This window comes from Lasiodiplodia theobromae (assembly GCF_012971845.1).
Source record: "Lasiodiplodia theobromae strain AM2As chromosome Unknown scaffold_39, whole genome shotgun sequence".
NCBI lineage: Eukaryota > Fungi > Ascomycota > Dothideomycetes > Botryosphaeriales > Botryosphaeriaceae > Lasiodiplodia > Lasiodiplodia theobromae.
Genome location: NW_023336518.1, coordinates 135,402 through 153,794, shown reverse-complemented (window position 1 = coordinate 153,794; position 18,393 = coordinate 135,402). Strand labels below are relative to the sequence as shown.

The window sequence follows — 18,393 nt, the reverse complement described above, 5'->3', positions numbered from 1 at the left end:
AACCGCATGCTTGAGCTTAGATGGAAAGGATTGCTTTTCCGCTGGGCGAGATACTAGGCCTTCTTTCCACCTTCGCAACAGCGATCGAGTTCTAGATGCTGAAGGCATTCTGTTCGACAGCGTTTTAAGCCAGTCACATCACTTGCGGATGCGTTCATTTCTGCCAGGTCATCGCGGTGACCTGGACCACAACTACCAGAGCCCAATCATTGATATCTGGAACGAATTATGCAACAACGAGCGGAATTCTTATCCCACTGGAATACCCGCCTGGAGAGCCTACTGCGACACGCTGACCGCGGAGAATTTTTTGTGGTCCTCACGAGGGCGAGAGCATCCCTATATCCCCAACGGTAGTCTTGAACACTCGCTAGCTCTTTTATGGGGATTGTGTAGCCAGAATGGGATAGAGAGTCTGGTTCCAGCGAGACTTAGCACGAATCACCTGAAATCTGCTCTCGCTGCTTCCAAGGACGAAGAGATGTCTGTACTTTTCTTTCAAGAACAGGTGTCAATGGTCTGCAGGCACAGGCGCTTTTTTATTACTGGCAACGGCTATTACGGGCTAGGGCCGCATAACATGCAACCTCAGGACAAAGTTGCTCTCCTCTTTGGAGCCCGTGTCCCTTTCATACTAAGGCCGTTTGGAAATCGCTGGAAGCTTGTTGGTGAATGCTACGTCAACGGTATCATGCATGGCGAAGCTATAGACATGTGGAGACAAGGAAATCTTGAAGCTACAGCTTTTGAGATTGAATAAGCGTTTAAGTCTTTTTACCATTGTCTACGAAATTCTGCTGGGTCTGTTGTATAGAGGAAACGTCTCCCACTGTTTAGTTTCGTTCTCAAGATATTGTTAATTGGAAACGATTTAGACTAGACGGTCTGGACCGCTGTGGTACATATTCTCTTCCGATTTCTCGGAAATGGGGCAGGCTGGCATGACACTCAGCCATAAACTAAGAATTAATTGATCATACAACTAGCGCGAATGGAGTCGGGAAACGAATCAGTTGATCAAGCTTCTCTCCATCATTCGGTGAAAATATGGATAAATTTTTAAATACGATCAAAGCTATCTCGTTGATAATTTTTTTTGATGTAAGCAGGTAGAATGGACAGCATTACAGCCTAGTGTTTGAAAGACATCTGGACTGTGATTATAAATGTGGTTTGCGGAAGACCTGCTCCGCTCGGGCAACGATGTTTTTGCCTCTTGCCCTTTGCCCTTTGCCTCGGGCGTTTGAAAACCCCGACACAGAAATTGGCCCCCACCAACCCTCTCGGGCTCTAGTAAACCCCGACGGACAACACTTTCTAAATTCTTACCCCCTGCACTTAAAAGTCAGAGTTTCCTCGCCCACATCTGGTTGCGAAACACCATTCTGCTCATACTCATCTTGAGTTCCTTGTTGTTTCATCCACAGCTCCGAATTGCGAGAGATAAAACTCGCTGCGTTCGAGTGTATCATAATCACCATGGAGTCTCAACGGCCTACAACACCCGAAAGCGCTAAATCAAATGTGCATTCAGCAAATACGGGGAGCTCCTCTCCCCATGCTACGGTCACACCTGATGCGCCACCAGTCGACGACACATACCAGCCACAGTCGGCCATGAAGGTCTTCCTGCTGCTCGCCTCGGTCTTTCTGAGCATCTTCCTCGTTGCCCTTGACAGACTCATCATCTCAACAGTAAGAATATCGTCCTCCTAGCCAGGACATGCGCTGATAGATTTTGGCTAGGCCATTCCTCAAATAACAGACGAATTCCACTCTCTGCCTGACGTTGGATGGTACGGAAGCGCGTACACATTGACGTGCTGCTCGTTCCAGCTGCTGTTTGGAAAACTCTACACCTTCTACTCAGTCAAAGGTGTCATGCTCACAAGCGTCCTGCTATTCGAACTTGGCTCCGCCATCTGCGGCGCCGCCCCTTCATCGGCAGCCTTCATCATCGGAAGAGCAATCGCCGGCATTGGCGCCGCTGGAATCTTCGCTGGATGCGTAAGTCTGTCGTTCCTACTCGAGCCACTACCTGCTAACGCGGATGCCATGTCAGATCGTAAGCATCGTGTACGTTGTCCCCCTGGACAAACGTCCGCAGTTTCAAGGCATGTTTGGCGCCCTGTTCGGCATCGCTTCTATCGTGGGCCCGTTGATTGGCGGCGCCTTCACATCCTCCAGTGCCACGTGGAGATGGTGCTTCTACATCAACCTACCCTTCGGCGCCGTGGCAATGGCCGTCATTGCCTTCTGCCTCAAAGTCCCTGACAGAGACACCACCAAGCTTCCCTGGACACAGAAGCTGGCTCAGCTCGATATTCTCGGTACTACGGTTCTGATCCCCGGTGTCATCTGCTTTCTGCTCGCACTGCAGTGGGGCGGCAATACCTATGCTGTGAGTCTTCCCGAATGTGATGTCAATTTGACCCCATGTACTGATACTCTCTAGTGGAGCAACGGCCGAATTGTAGCACTATTGACTCTTGGGGGCATTCTTCTTCTCGCCTTCGTCGCCATCCAGATCCTCCTCCCCAAGACCGCCACCATCCCCCCACGCATCTTCAAGCAACGCAGCATCGTCGCCGGCTGCTGGGCCACCGTCTGCATCGGCTCATCCCAATACATCTTCGGTATGACAACCACAAACCCACCCACCCCACACCACAGCTTCCCCGCTAACCCTTCGCTGCAGTCTACTTCCTCCCCCTCTGGTTCCAAACCATCAAATCCTCCTCCGCCGTCCAATCCGGCATCCAACTCCTCCCGCTCCTCCTCTCCATGGTCCTCGCCTCCATCCTCGGCGGCATAACCAACACGCGCATCGGCTATTACACGCCCCTCGCCATCGCCGGCTCCAGCATCATGGCCGTCGGCGCCGGCCTGCTGACCACCTTCCACCCGAGCACCACCGAAGGCGCGTGGATAGGCTACCAAGTCCTCTACGGCTTCGGCATGGGGCTGTGCTTCCAAGCGCCGAACCTCGCCGCGCAGACCGTGCTGCCGACGCCCGACGTCCCCATCGGCACGAGCCTGATGTTCTTCAGCCAGCTGTTCGGCGCGGCGATATTCGTGTCGGTGGGCCAGAACGTCATGGACAACGAGCTGGTGCGGCGGATGAGGGCGCTGGTGCCGGGTTTCGAGGCGAGCAGCGTGACGCAGGGGGGCGCGACGGAGGTGCTGGCGGGCTTGCCGGCGGAGCTGAGGCAGGCCGGGCGCGTGGCGTATAATGAGGCGTTACGGAAAGTGTTTGTGATTGGGTTGGTGCTGGCGTGTCTGACTGTGCTCGGGACGGCGGCGCTGGAGTGGAGGAGCGTGCTGAAGAGGGCGGAGGAGGAGAGGAGGAGGGGGAAGGGAGAGGGGGTGGTGGCGGCGGATGCGGATCCGGATGCGGATCCGGAGAAGGCGAAGGGTGAGAGTAACGCGTGATGATGGATGTTTTCTTGTTGAGGGGGTACGGGTTACTTTGGAGCTCTTGAGGGCAGTTTAATGTTTTACTTTGAATTATGAATATTAGAGATAGAATAGACTAGTAATGTTTACTTACGTTACGAACTTCAACTTGTTGGCAAACAGTGTATGAATTCCGACTGTGTGGTTGAACCTGGCGAAGGATTCCACTAGCTACTATGGCAGGGATACTTGTACTGTTAGGCTGCCTCGGCCTAGAAACTATAAAAAAATAAAGATCAAGATACTGAAACGTAACTTGTTAAACAAAGGGATGAAGCCTTTCAACCTCCAGAGACTCTAAATCCACATAGCGATGTAGTTTATACCAGGAGTTGATACTTCCACTCTTCACATCAGTGCATGCCTTCTTAGTCCGTGTGATACTAATTGAGTGCCAGTGAGGCTTAGTGGGTCAGATACAGATAGAAAACCGCCAAAAGAGACAATCCCTGTGTCTCGTCCTATCTGTGCTTAGCAGAGACGGGATGAAATTGCTCATCTCGGAGCTTCACGTGGGGTTGCCTTGCATCTCCCGCTGCAATCCCAAGTAGTTGCAATCGTTTGATGTGACGCGCCACGTCCCAAAGAGGCATCCGGGCCGGGCCGGGCCGTGTATGCAAATAGCAGGGGCAGGCCATCTGATTGGGCGGGCGTCGTCGTGAACGGCGATAACACTACATCGGGTTACATCCACATCTACGGCGTAAGTTCTAGGCGGGCAAGGCGTCCTCTTGATTAGTGGTGGCAACCTCTCTAAATTAAATGTAGCCATAGTTTCGGCCAGTAGGATAGCAAGTCGGGATGAATTCGCCCCATTTTGCTGCGACCTTCGGCACTGACGGATCAGGACACCGCCTTGCCTCGCTGTCACGTCTTATCATGGCTTATTGACTGCGTGTGGGCTGCACGTGCTGCGTCGAAGGAGAGGACGGTATTGGCTCGGGGATGCGGTAGACGAAAACCAACTGTTACACACTCGGCAATTGGTGGGGACAAAGGGGACCCCACATCTCGGTATGGATCGGGTCTTCGTGTTAATATTCTTTAGCGATGTAGTACGAAACTCAACGGTCGGCTAGTACGATTGAAGGACATCATGAAGAACAGATGTTACACGTGTACCTTGATCAACAATTGTCGAGGAAAGAGAGAGAGGGAGAACAACTAGAAGCAAAAGTGGAAGATGTAGAAAGTGAGCCGTGTGGAGGATCTTCCCTGAGCCTGGTCTCTGGTCCCGAGACATCCCCCTTGTTAAGAACCTGTGCTCCACACTAATAAATCCTGCAGGTGACGCTGGGCAATCACCGAATCACGGGCGGATAGCCCGTATCCTTTTACATGCCGTTCAACGCCACAAGAAGTGGCTGGCTGCCGTCATCTCCTACCTTGCAAGTGATGCATACACCGGTGGATGAGGTGGCGTATCATGTCACGGAAGGCGATTTTAAAACAGATTGAAACGCGCATTAAGAAAGTTGGAGCATCATCAAGAGTGGTGACAATCCATCTCTGCTTCTTTGACAAAGCCAAGCTTGTCTCTTTCACTTCAACATGAACAGCGAGATCACGAAGGCCGAGATTGCCGAGACCTGCATCCATCAGCTCATCTCCAAACATGTTCGCTCTAGTCCCAACGACGAGGCTGTCGCCTCATCCTCGGGCGAATCTCTGACCTACTCGGCTCTCGATGATGCCGCCGAGCGCGTCGCCCACCAGCTGCGGGCTCACGGTGCGGGTCCGGAGCGGTTCGTTGTCGTCTGTTTCGAGAAATGTATCTGGACAGGTGAGTTCACGGTGCCGTGCCGCCTCTTCCCCGAACAGAGGGCAAGAAGCCTGACCGCCTTCATCAGTTGTCGCCATCTACGCCATCCTGAAAGCCGGAGCCGCCTTCGTGCTCCTCGACCCGGCGCATCCCGACGAGCGGCTCCGCATCATCGTCCGCAAGACAGGAGCGGAAGTAGCCATTACCTCGGCAACTTGCCACCACCGCCTCGCCTCGCTCGTCCACACTGCCTTGACGTTGGACGGCACCACTCTGACCACGTCGTTCCCGCTTCCCGATCGCAGCCCCACCACTACCGCCTCGCCCGCCTCAAGCAGCACCAGCATCAGCAGCAACAGCAGCGACCATGACCCACAGCAGCAAGAAGTCCGCCCCAGCAACCTCGCCTACGCCGTCTTCACGTCCGGCAGCACCGGCGAGCCGAAAGGCGTGCTCGCCACGCACAGCAACTTCTTCCACTTCATCACACGGTGCGGCCCGCCTCTCGGCCTCGCCGGCCGCGCTGGTGCCGGCGGCGCCCGCACACTGCAGTTTGCGTCGTATAGCTTCGACGCGTCCATCATGGAGATGCTGGGCGCGCTGGCGGGTGGCGGGACCGTGTGTGTCGTGTCGGACGCCGAAAGGCTGGACGGCGGGGCGCTGGTGGATGCGGCGCGCCGGCTGCGCGTGAGCTGGACGTTTCTGACACCGACGGTGCTGGTGAAGCTGTTGCCGCCGGAGTCCGAGGACGCGGGCTCCCGGGACGAAGACGGGGGCAGCATCATCCCCTCCCTCCGCACGCTCGTTGCCGGCGGCGAGGCTATGGTGCCGGCCGTGGTCGAGCGGTGGGCGCACCGGGTCGAGCTGGTCAACGGCTACGGGCCGACCGAGACGAGCATGATCTGCGTGTCGAGGCCGGTGCCGCCGCTGCGGGCCGGGGCCGACCCTGCGAACATCGGCCGGTGCCTGGTCGGGCGCGGCTGGCTGGTGGATCCGGACGATGACGGGCGGCTGATCGCCGACGGCGACGACAGCGTCGGCGAGCTGCTGCTCGAGGGGCCACACGTGGGGCGCGGCTACGTGCATGATCCCGAGAGGACAGCGGCGGCGTTCATTGGGAGGCCTGCGTGGCATGAGAGGCTGTTCCCATATGAGGCGGGTCCGCACGCATTCTACAAGAGCGGTGATCTCTGCCACCGGGCGCCCGATGGCTCGTACGTCTACGTCGGCCGCAAGGACCGGCAGGTCAAGATTAACGGGCAGCGCACGGAACTGGGGGAGATTGAGCAGGCGTTCCGGCAGTATCTGGGAGCTTCTGAGCACATCTCTGTGGAGCTGATTAAGCAGGCGACCGGCACGTCGACACTGGTCGGGTTCGTTACGCTGGGCGACGACGGCGGGGGGAACGGCGCGGAGATGCAGGAGCGCGTCAATGTGAGGATGGCCGAGGTGCAGAAGCGCGCTGCGGAAGTGCTGCCGGCTTTCATGGTGCCGAGAGTCTACGTGGCGGTGCCTGAGCTTCCGCTGACAATGACCGGGAAATTGGATCGGAAGCAGCTCCAGGCGCTAGGGGCGGCACGGCTCTCAGCGGTGTTGCCGAAGCCAATCGAGCGTGAGGCGAGCGCAACCGAGGCAGCACTCCGGGCGGTGTGGAGCAATGTGCTCAACATATCGCAGGAGGCTATTGGGTTGCGGAAGCCATTCCAGAGCTTCGGAGGTGATTCCATTTCCGCCATGCAAATTGTCGCGCAGGCGAAGAGCATTGGCCTCAGGCTCTCGGTGCAGCAGGTTCTTCGCCTGAGAACGGTCGAAGCGCTGGCTGGACTGGCAGACGGGAATGCGGCGCTGGTGGCGAATGAAGTGGAGGAGGCCGAGGTCGAGGAGGAGCTCGACACACCCTTCAAGCTCTCACCCATCCAGCAGCTCTTCTTCGACATCTCCCCCAAGGGCGAGAATCATTACAACATCAGCCAGCTCGTCAGGGTCACGGAGCAGATCAAGCCGGACGCTCTCGTGGCAGCACTCAAAGCTGTTGTGGCTCGGCATGGCATGTTGCGAGCGCGCTTCTTTGCAGACAGAAAGGGCCGGTGGTTCCAGTCCATCAGCGACGACGTCGAAGGTTCCCTGAAAGTCGAGTTCCACAACTCGTTCGACTGGGCTGAGCTGATGCCGCTCATTTCAAAGAGTCAGCGGAGCATCGACATTGAAGATGGCCCTTTGCTGCGCTGTGACTTGATCCAGGCCGAAGAGGAGCAGTTGCTCTTCTTGTGCGGGCACCACCTTGTAACGGATTTTGTCTCGTTCCGAGTCATGTTGCTGCAAGTGGAGCAGATCCTGAGATCTGGAGAAACAGAACTTCCGCGGGCCTACTCCTTCCCCAGGTGGCTGAAGCAGCAGGAAAGACATGTCAACAGTCTTGCAAAGGCGGCGACACGGGCGCCGTACGATCTTCCGGTCCCCGATCTGGGGTTCTGGGGTCTGTCGGGCGAAACCAACGTCTGGGGAGACATTGCGGTGGAGAAGCTGGCAATCAGTCAGAGTATGTCGGCGAAGATAACGGGCGGGGAGCTGCAGGCAAGTACTGCGGACATGCTGCTGGCGGGCGTGATTCACGGGTTCCGGGTGGCATTCCCCGAACGGGAAATGCCGGCCTTCTACGTCGAGGGCCATGGCAGGGAGCCTTGGAACGACCACATCGACCTCTCTCAAACCGTGTCTTGGTTCACCACCATCACGCCCGTGCTTGTGGCGTCGGCAAACCAGGATGATCCCATGAGCACGCTCTTGGACACTCAGGACGCACGCGAGCGCTTCGCTGGAAATGGGTTGCCTTGGTTCGCATCCAGTATCTACGGCAGTAAGCAGCGCAGCCATGACATGGAAGTCAGCTTCAACTACGCAGGGGCATACCAGCAGCTGGAACGGGCGGAAGCTTGCTTCCAAGCAATGCCCGACTTCGACCTCTTGAGCTTGGATGGGATGAGCCCGACACTGCGGCGATTCGGGGTCATCGACATCTGGGGAGACGTCAGGCACGGCGAGATTGTACTCTCCTTCGTCTACAACCGGAAGATGAAGCACCAGGACCGCATTGGAAAATGGGTTCGGGAGTCAGAGAGGGCGATTGCGTCGATTGTGAAGCAGCTCTCGGCAGGCGAAGCAGCTGGGAAGCAGCCGTCGTTTCCACTACTCGGGATACCGCCCTCCAAGGTTGCTGGCTTTCTCGACTCGGTGCGGCAGCGCATCGGACACGACGAAATTGAAGACATATACCCGTGCACGCCAGCGCAGCACGCCTTCATGCTCAGCCGCATTAGCGGAAGAGGGCGGCACGAAGCAGGATTCATCTTTGAGCTGCAGTCGCAGCAACACATAGACACAAGCAGGATCCGGGCGGCATGGCAGTCGGTAGTGAATCGGCACGCGTCGCTGCGGACCGTCATCATCGAGAGCAGCCGAGGCGACGGCACGTTCGACCAGGTGGTGCTGGCAAATTTCGAGCCTGCAGTGGTAGAAGTGGCGGGAATGAGCGTGCAGGAGCTGGACGCACTGCCGATGGTGGATTGGGTGGCAGGGCGGCCGGAGCAACAGCTGACAATCTGCCGGCTCTCTCCAACTGTGGCCGTGGTGCGGCTCGACATCAACCACGTGCTAGTCGACGGCCTCTCGTCGCAGCCGCTGCAGCGCGACCTGGAGCTGGCGTACGACGGGCTTCTGGACTCGCTTCCGCCGGCGCGATGGCGCGACTGCGTGGCACATGCGCTGGGCGGAGCGGCGTCGTCGGAGAGCGCGCTGCGCTTCTGGACGGCGCGGCTTGCAGGGGTACCACCGTGCCCATTTCCGCTGCTCGCCGACGACTTTGATGGACGCGACGAGCGAATGACGGTCGAGGTGCGGCTTCATGATGCGCAGGCGCCGGTGCGCTTCTGCCGTGAGCGGGCGTTGACCATGGCGGACCTGGCGAAAGCGGCGTGGGCGCTGGTGGTGAGGCGCTACACGGGCAGCGGGCAGCCGTGCTTCGGGTGCGCCAACAGCGGGCGCGACATCGAAATCGAGGGCGCAGGCGACATCGTGGGCCTGTTCGCCAACGTGACGGTATGCATGGTGCGCGTCGACGAGGCGGCAACGGGCGAGGACTTGCTGCAGCAGGCGCAGGAAGGGGCGCTGGACGAGTTGCCGCACCGGGCGTGCTCGCTGATTGAGATCGGACACGCGCTGAATGTGGCCGTTGACGGCTTTGTCAACACGACGCTGTCGGTGCAGAAGCGCGAGGGCGCGCAGCCGGTGGGCACGGGCCGGTCGGTGGCGGTGCGCGAGATCGGCCAGGTCGACGACAACGGCTCTGGCGTCATCGGCGTCGCCTGCACCACCATCCAAGACCACGAGCTCGAGCTCGCCCTCGAGTGCCGCCAATCGCTCATTTCGCACGCCCACGCCGACAATGTCGCCGCCACCTTCGCCCACATTCTCGACCAGCTTGTGCGCGAGCCCCAGCTGCCCGCCGCCCGCCTGGCCACTCTCAGCCCCCGCGACGCGTCCCAAATCCGCCGCTGGAACCGCGCCCATCACGCGTCACGAGATGCCTGCATCCATTCTGTAGTCGCCGAGCACGCCTACCACCATCCAGACCGTAGTGCCGTTGATGCTTGGGATGGCTGCTTCACCTACGCCCAGCTGGATACCCAAGCCGAAAGGATGGCTGCCCACCTGACTCAGCTTCACGTCGGCCCCGAGACCCTAGTGCCTGTTCTGATGGAAAAGTCCCTGTGGACCATCGTCTCCATGCTGGCCGTCCTCAAGGCCGGTGCTGCCTTTGTGCCGCTTGCCCCCGACAGCCCGCTCGAGCGCCTGCAGCACCAGCTCCAAGACACGCGCGCCACCCTTGTCCTGACTTCCCCCCGCCACAAACACGTGCTCGATGGCAGTATCCAGCAGGTCGTAGTGTCTAAGGACTTTGTTGAGAGCCTGCCACTCCCCGAGCAGCCCGTCGAATCGGCCGTGACTCCTGCAAATGCCGCATATGTCATCTACACCTCCGGCTCCACCGGCCGCCCCAAGGGCATTGTGCTGGAACACCGCCACGCCCTGTCTAGCGCTGCCGGCTACACCGCCGCCCTTGGCATGGGTCCCCAATCGCGCACTCTTCAGTTTTCTGCCTACACCTTTGACATCAGCATCGCCGAGATCTGGGGCACTCTGACCGTCGGTGGCTGCGTCTGCCAGCTGTCTGACGACCAGCGCATGGATGATCTGCCTGGTGCCATCAACGCCTGCCGCGCCAACTTCCTCTTCATGACGCCCACTGCTCTGGCACTTCTACGCCCTTCTCAAGTGCCCTGCGTTGATGACGTCGTCATTGGCGGAGAGCCGCTCCGTCGTGACCTTGTCGTGACCTGGGCCCCACATGTCCGCTTAAATAACGGCTACGGCCCAGCTGAAGCCGCTGTTCAGGCTACGCAGAACTCGAATCTGACGCCTGCGACGGAGCCTTCATGTATCGGCCGCAGCACTTGCTGCAAAACTTGGATCGTCGACATCGCCGACGACTCCCGCCTTGCTGCCGTCGGTGCCGTGGGTGAACTGTGGCTGGAAGGCCCTGCTGTGGCTCGAGGATATCTCGGCTTGGAGAAGGAGACCGCCGAAGCCTTCGTGACCCGGCCTGCCTTTTTAGACGAGGGAGCCATGAACCGCTTCTATCGTACCGGAGACCTCGTGCGCTACGAAGTCGATGGTAGCATCAGATTTCTTGGCCGCAAAGACACACAGGCTAAAATACGAGGACAACGCCTGGAGCTATCTGAAGTCGAGTATCACGCCTCTGACATTCTCGACCAAAGCATGACCGTCGCCGCTGAGATCGTCGTGTCCGCCCAGAAGGACGTGCTGACCTTGTTCGTCGAAGGCTCGGATTCATCGGCAGAATCTAAGCTGCAAGCACAACTTCCCACCAGACTTCCAGGATACATGGTGCCGTCCCAAATATTCCTTGTCCAACAACTTCCACGCTTGGCAGCATCAAATAAACTGAACCGCACCGAACTACGCGCCCTCGGCGCTGCCCTGGCGCTCAGTGCCGCCACCTCTCTGCCCGCCAAAGAGCAACCGCACGGGCACGTTGAGGTGCTGCTGCAACGCTTGTGGAGTGAAGTTCTCGATATTCCGGTGCTTCAGATTGGTGCACATGACGGTTTCCTCCGGCTTGGCGGGGATTCGTTGGACGCAATGAAGCTGGCTGCTGCAGCTCGCAGGCGAGGCTTCGCCCTCAGCGTCGCCAGCATCATGACCAAGCGGACATTGTCCGACATGGCGCTGGAAATGAAGGCTGCCAATGCAAATGAACACGTCCACATTCCAGCCTTCTCACTCATCAAACACGACAGCAAGCCGGCTGACATCGGTAGCCAGCTGGCGAAGGAGACGGGCATCGCGGCGGACTTCATTGAGGATGCGTATCCCTGCACGTCCCTGCAGGAAGGCCTCTTCACGGCATCTCTAAGGCAGCCGGGCGCCTACATTTCCCGTTATATCATCAACATCGGTCCGCAAGACGACGTCGAGCGCCTGCAGCAAGCATGGCAGTCTGTGCTCAAAGCGCACCCCATTCTGCGGACACGGATCGTGCAGCCGCAAGGGATGGGTGCGATGCAGGTGGTAGTCAGCGCCGAGGTGGAGACCGCCTGGCAATATGCCGATGACGTGGACAGCTACCTCGTGAGGGACCGCGCCGTTCCGATGCAGCTGGGCGACGCGCTGATCCGATTTGGCATCGTGGCAAACACCAAGTTTGTCTTGACCTTGCACCATGCCATATACGATAGCATCTCGCTTCCTCTATTGGCTGGCGCCTTGAAGAAAGCCTACCGCGGAGAAAGCGTCCCGCGAGCCCCGTCCTACAACCATTTCATCAAGTGGATGTCGAACCTGGATGCTAAAGCCTCGGAGAGATTCTGGGCATCGTACCTGGACGGCTGCTTGGCGCCGTCTTTCCCTCCTGCCTCTGCCCCCGCTCGTGTTTTCAACGCCAGCCTCATTGCCAAACGTCACATCGCCGTCAAGAGGAAGCATGGATCCAGCCTCACAACCGCCACCTTCCTCCAGACTGCCTGGGGCATCCTGCTTGCTCGATACAGCGAAGCACGGGATGTTGTCTTCGGCGTCACACGATCAGGTCGCACTGCCCCCCTTCCCCAGATCGATGAGATGACTGGCCCGACGATTACTACGGTGCCCCTTCGTGTTCAGCTGGGCGACGGTGCACAGCCAATCATCGAGTTGTTGAAGCAAGTGCAACAAACGTCGACGCAAATAATCGAGCATCAGTATTTCGGCCTTCAGGCTATCCGCCGCGTGAACGATGATGCGAAGATGGCATGCGAGTTCCGCACTTTGATCGAGCTGCACGCCCCCGGAGCCGAGGTTGCCATCGGCAGTGAAGACGGCTTCGATATCCTGCGTGGAGAGCAGGACGACGGTGACGTTGCAAATTTCCACGTCTACCCTCTCGTTGTCACTTGCTCCTTTAGTGACGCGGGCATTGATGTGCAGGCTGCTCACGACCCGGAGGTGCTAACTCCCTTCCAGATGCAGCGCATGCTGGGACAGCTTGACAATATCCTTCACCAGCTAGCTCATGCAGACTCAACGATGAAGCTCGAGGACATTGATGTTGTTAGCGACGACGACCGAGCTCTCCTGCGCGAGTGGACCACTGGGCACACGCCAGTGATCGAGAAGTGTCTGCACAGTCTTTTCGAGGAGCAGGCTGCCAGAAGCCCTGGACGCCCTGCCCTTTGCACAACTACGACTACCATGAACTATGCGGAGGCGGACATGTACGCGAACTGCGTCGCCCACCAGCTGCGCCTCCGGCTCCTGGAAATACAACCTGGCTTCATCGCCATGTGCTCAGAGAAGTCTGTCTGGGCCATCGTAGCCATGCTCGGCATTCTCAAGGCAGGCCATGCTGTTGTTTTGATGGATCCCAGTCAGCCGGAGGAGCAGCTGCGCAAACTTGCGGAAACGGCTGGCATCAGGTTGGCACTGGCCTCGCCATCAGCCGCTGCAAAACTGTCCTTCGTCGATCTTATCACTATTGACTCATCTACTGTCCAAGCATGGCCCGAGTCAAGCGAGCGGAGCAGCACCAATTCCCGCAGCCCAGCGTTTGCCATCTCCACTTCCGGCAGCATCGGAGAGCCTGAGGTCTGCGTAATCGAACATTGCAGCTTCGCCTCTGCTGCGCGCTGCCATGCGGCTGCCTTCCAAATTGACGCAGAAAAGCGCGCGCTGCAATTTTCCTCGTACGGCAATGGCGCTGTGCTCATCGAGATGCTGCCGGTGCTGCTGGCCGGTGGCTGCGTGTGCGTGGCCTCGGAGCAGGACGAACTTGTTGACAGCATCAACAGCCTGGACGCCAACTGGGCCATCCTCACGCCCTCATTGCTCGAGCAGCTGGGCGGCCCACAGCGCGTCCCTCAGCTGAAGACGGTCATCACCGCCGGCGAGCGGCTCCAAGCCCACGCCGTAGCCCGTTGGGCGCCCGCGCTGACGCTGCTGCACGGCTACGGCCAAGCCGAGGCGAGCGGCATTTTCACACTCACAGAGCCCTTGGCACCCGGTACCAATCCACGCAACATCGGCCGCTGTGTTTCCGGCCGCGCATGGGTCGTCGAACCCGACAACCACGAGAAGCTGTGCCCCGTGGGCGCCGTAGGTGAGTTGCTAATCGAGGGTCCGCACCTGAGTTCGGGGTACATCGACAGCCCTAACGCCACGGCCGCCACGTTCGTCACCAGGCCAGCGTGGCTAGACACCGTGGAACCGGCAGAGAGGGTACTGAGGACGGGCGACCTGGTGCGCTGGTGCGCAGGTGGGACGCTGGAGCACCTCGGCCGCCGGGACACGCAGGTCAAGATCAGCGGCCAGCGCGTCGAGCTAGGTGAAATTGAGGACAGCCTGCGCGAGCTGCTCACGGCCAAGGGTGGCGTTGACGGCGTCGCGGTGGAGCTTGTGAACGGCCGCCTGGTTGCTTTCTTGGTCCTCGCTGGCAACGCTGGCGAGGCTGACGTCCAGAGGAAGCTGGATGATGCTGTTCAGGGGGTACCGGAGCAGCTCGTGCTGCGTCTCCCCCGCTTCATGCTGCCCGCCGCCTTCCTGCCACTGCAGCGGCTCCCGCTCACGCCGGCGAACACGCTGGACCGGAGGGCGCTGCGGAGTATCGGTACGGGGCTGCTGGCGCAACGTCGCCAGGCTAATTTCGTCAGTGCGAAGGAGGAGAACTTGAACGATATGGAGAGCCGGCTGCTGGTGTTATGGAGGGCCACGCTCGGCCCGCGGGCGGAGATGACTGCCGACAGCAATTTCGTCGAGCTTGGAGGAGACTCCCTCGACGCCATGATGCTCGTCTCCTCAGCGCGCCGTCAAGGCATCCACCTGACCGTCGCCGACATCTTCAAGCACTCCAAGCTCGCCGACATGGCGCTCGTCGCGACGAGGACCGCAGCAGGAACCAAGGCCGAGAACGGATCCAAGACCGGCTACCGCCCGTTCTCCACGCTCCGATCCGAGGGCGATCTGGACGCCCTGCTCCGCCTGCACATCGCGCCGCGGCTAAACGTCAGCCCGGCTGACATCGAAGACGCGGCGTGGGCAACGCAACTCCAGACGCAGATGGTGGCGGCCTCGCAGCTGAAGGAGCGGCACGCCGTCTACTACCTGACGCTGGACCTCTCCGCCGGCGGTCGTGCCATGGACGCCGAGAAGCTCAAGGATGCGTGCAGGAAGGTTGTCGCGCGCTACGATATCCTCCGCACCGTCTTCGTCTACTACAAGCACCGGCTGCTGCAGGTCGTCGTCCGCGATCCGGATGTCGAGATCGAGGATCAGGATGTTGGGCCAGGACAAGCCAGCTTCGAGGATGAGACCAACGCGTATGTGCGGAGAGACAGACAGCGACCAGCCCCTATCAGTGAGCAGGGCGTCCGCTTTGCTGTTCTGAGGGGAAGTGACGCCACACGCCTCGTTATCCGCTTTCCTCACGCCCAGTACGACGCCATATCCCTCTCGCTGATCTTCTCTGCTATCGAATCCACTTACCACCAGCCCGCGTCTTCGCCGCCGCCGCCATCACCACCCTCCTTCCTCGCTTTCCTCCACGCCGTCCAGTCTCTCCAACCCGCCGCCCAGCGCTTCTGGCAAACTGAGCTTGCCGGTATTACCCGCGTGACGGATATCGTAGAGCGGCCGCACGACCTGCCTCCGAGCGCCTGGTTGCCCGTACATCCACCCAAGTCGACCCGTACTCGCGTCCTTCGTGGTCCGGAGAGAGGACGTGGCACGAGGTTTCCGTTCTCGACTGTGCTCAAGGCTGCTTGGGCGGCGGTGCTGGCGGAGCTGTCGTCCAGCTCCAGCAAACCCTCCTCCTCCTTGCCGCCGGATGAATCACCCGATCAACCATACGACCATTCATCCGACGAATCCTCTTCCCCCCAACCATCTGACGACCAATCATCCCAATCGTCCAACCACCCCGATGATGACAACCTTGAAGGAAGCGCCATCGTCTTCGGCGAAATCCTGGCCAACCGCTCCGCCGTGCCTTTCCCCCGCGTCGACGAGGTGGCTGGGCCGTGCATCACGACGGCGCCGGTTATTGTGCGCGGGCTGCTTGGCGGCCGATCTGCATTAGAGCCGGCAGAGCTGCTCAAGCGTGTTGACGACACAGCACTCAGGGCCAGGCCGTTTCAGAGTGTGGGGTTCTTTGAGCATTTGGGTGGGTTGGACAGTGGTTTCGGGGACGAGGAAGGGAAGATGGAGGGGAGGAAGCGCCAGCGGACCCTTCGGCGGTTTGGCTCGGTGGTGCAGCACTTGAATAAGCATATGGCGGGGCTGCTGGATGGTGTCGGGGAGAAGGTGGGCAATGAAGGGTGTGTTGGCGGCGGCGGCGGCGGCGGCTCTGAGGAGAGAGTCGGGTGGGTGGGTGAGCCGTGGGATTTGGCGGATGTGACGGTTGAGACGAAGGTGGTTATGGGCGAAGAGCAAGTGGAGGGGAGTGAAGAGGGGGGAAGAGAAGCGGTGAGTGTTTCGCTGCATTCGTGTGATGAGGTCGTGCCGGCGGTGTTGGCAGAGGCGATGATGGAGAGATTGTGTGGGTGGATTGAGGTGTTGTGGGCGTGTGAAAGTGAAGAGACCAACAGTGTCGTGGCTAATGGCAACGGCCTACTGGAGGTGGGATGGCAGAGGAAGAAGGGCGAGGGACTGAGGATTCCGGTTTCTATGCCTGTGGCTGCTGCTACAAGAGCGACCGTTGGGACTAATGGTCTTGCTGATGCTGCGGCGCCATCTCGTCATACCCAGGAGCGACAGCAGCAGCAGCAGCAGCAGCAGCAGCAGCAGCAGCATGAAGAGAAATTGGCATTGTGTTTGGAATGCCAGAGGGAAGTCCTCCTTGGAACGAAGATTTGTCAGAACGAGCCACCCCCTGCGCCACTACTATCACCGGATGCATCGTTCTTTGATAAGATGGCGGCGGTAAGTGGTGATCCGTTGCTAGGGGCTGGAGAGTTGGCGAGGGTTTACCGTGAAAGGGGAGTGACCGATATGTGTGTGGAGTATATCATGGCGCGCCCGACTTCGAGGATGCAGGCAGGACTCATATTATGAGGCGGCGATGAGCAGTTCTGAGGTTACTCGATGTCTTTTATTGTTGTTGTTTTCCTACCAAGCTATTCTTCTGCTCTTACGAATTCTCTTCGTTGAAAAAAGTCTCCTCCGTAGACTATGGTACCCAGAATGGTAATGAAAGCCACAATCAAACCAATTTGAACAACGTTCAGCAATGCCTCATCATACATCACTCCGCCTATCCCAACTAAATGCGCCAACAGCTCAAGGAGCAGCTTAAGCTTAAGGAAACGCGACCAGTGCGGCAAACGGCGCTTGAAACGCTTCTATCTCGAATTCCCGTAAAACGAGACATTGATATAATAACCTCAAAGTCGACCAACAAGTCTACGAGCGACATCCGGATACCAGGGCCTGTGTCGTCTGAAGAACCGACTTTATTTCCCTGTAAGCTCGGCAACTCTCTTTCTCAAAATAGAACATTTTGGATACCGGCACTTAACGCCTTCGGGGGTGTCAAACTCTCGAAGCAATCCAGGTACGAAAGGGCTGTCCCGCCAATCTGGTTAGTGGCTTGCGAATCTGCACCAGATCCGAGTAGCAGCTTGATGCCATCCATCTTTCGCTACTTGTCCTCTCTCCTTGAAAGTCGTTGTGATCCCACTACCCAGAATAGGTGCAATTTCCCCTTCGTCATCTTTGGTGTTGGGGTTCACTCCAGCTTTGAGTAGTATCTCAAGCGCTTCCGGAATGTTCGGTACTGAATCTGCCGCATACATCTCATGACATAAGATATGGGGACGTAATCCAGCCTAAAGAAGACGATGTGTCGCCGTCGTATGTACCAGTGCTTGGCGCCACACCATGACGTGTTCTCAGATTCGGGTCGGCTTTCCGGCCAAGTAGCTGGTTCACGATACTTGGGGGACTCGTGCTAGTAAGCAGTTTCCGAGGCGTATCCCCTGATTTGTTTTGTGCGTTTACGTCGCATCCGGATTGAATCAAAAGCTGAACGATATCGAGTTTTTCCGGTGTGGAACGGGAATCTTGATTGCCAAAAGCGTCGTAGAAGGCATAGTGTAAAGGGGAGTTACCGGCTGAGTCTCGTGCGTTGATATCTGCACCAAGCTCCAGCAAGAGCCTGACCATGTCGATATTTTTCGCTGAAACGGCCCACGACAGCGGTGCTACTTTTCTTCCCAAGGACTTCAGATTCAAATCTGCCCCACGGGAGATAAGCTGCCTCACTGCTTTGGCTTTTCCTTTCAAGACTGCATCATGTAGTGGAGATTGGCCATTCTCGAAATAGGGTAGAAAACCTCTAAAATGTAGAGATATGGATTGATCGTTGATCCTCGCTCCTGCATCGAGAAGAACGTGCATTGCTTCTATATTCTCCTCGCTGGCGGCTGCATGTAGAGCGGTACGTCCTGTGTAAGCTTCTCGATAGTTTATTTCCGATCCACATTTGAGTAGTAAAGACACCACTGCGCGATCACCCCACAAACTGGCAAGATAGAGTGGTGATCGCCATGGAGATCCAGTCTTGTATT

The 18,393-nt window shown here is 58.2% G+C and overlaps 2 protein-coding genes across 2 annotated transcripts; both read left to right on the top strand.

Moving 5' to 3' along the window:
- Positions 1 to 1,479: 1,479 nt before the first annotated feature.
- Positions 1,480 to 3,432, top strand: LTHEOB_10484 (MFS aflatoxin efflux; the record flags this gene model as incomplete). Its single annotated transcript, XM_035507134.1, has 5 exons — positions 1,480 to 1,695; positions 1,747 to 2,007; positions 2,063 to 2,401; positions 2,456 to 2,636; positions 2,699 to 3,432. 5 exons carry the CDS (start codon positions 1,480 to 1,482, stop codon positions 3,430 to 3,432), a joined length of 1,731 nt encoding a protein of 576 aa, XP_035367793.1.
- Positions 3,433 to 5,007: 1,575 nt separating this feature from the next.
- LTHEOB_10483 (Nonribosomal peptide protein) lies at positions 5,008 to 17,091 on the top strand (the record flags this gene model as incomplete). Its single annotated transcript, XM_035507133.1, has 5 exons — positions 5,008 to 5,239; positions 5,307 to 5,475; positions 5,524 to 5,709; positions 5,785 to 16,747; positions 17,008 to 17,091. The coding sequence occupies 5 exons, from the start codon at positions 5,008 to 5,010 to the stop codon at positions 17,089 to 17,091; spliced, it is 11,634 nt and encodes a 3,877-aa protein (XP_035367792.1).
- Positions 17,092 to 18,393: the final 1,302 nt, after the last annotated feature.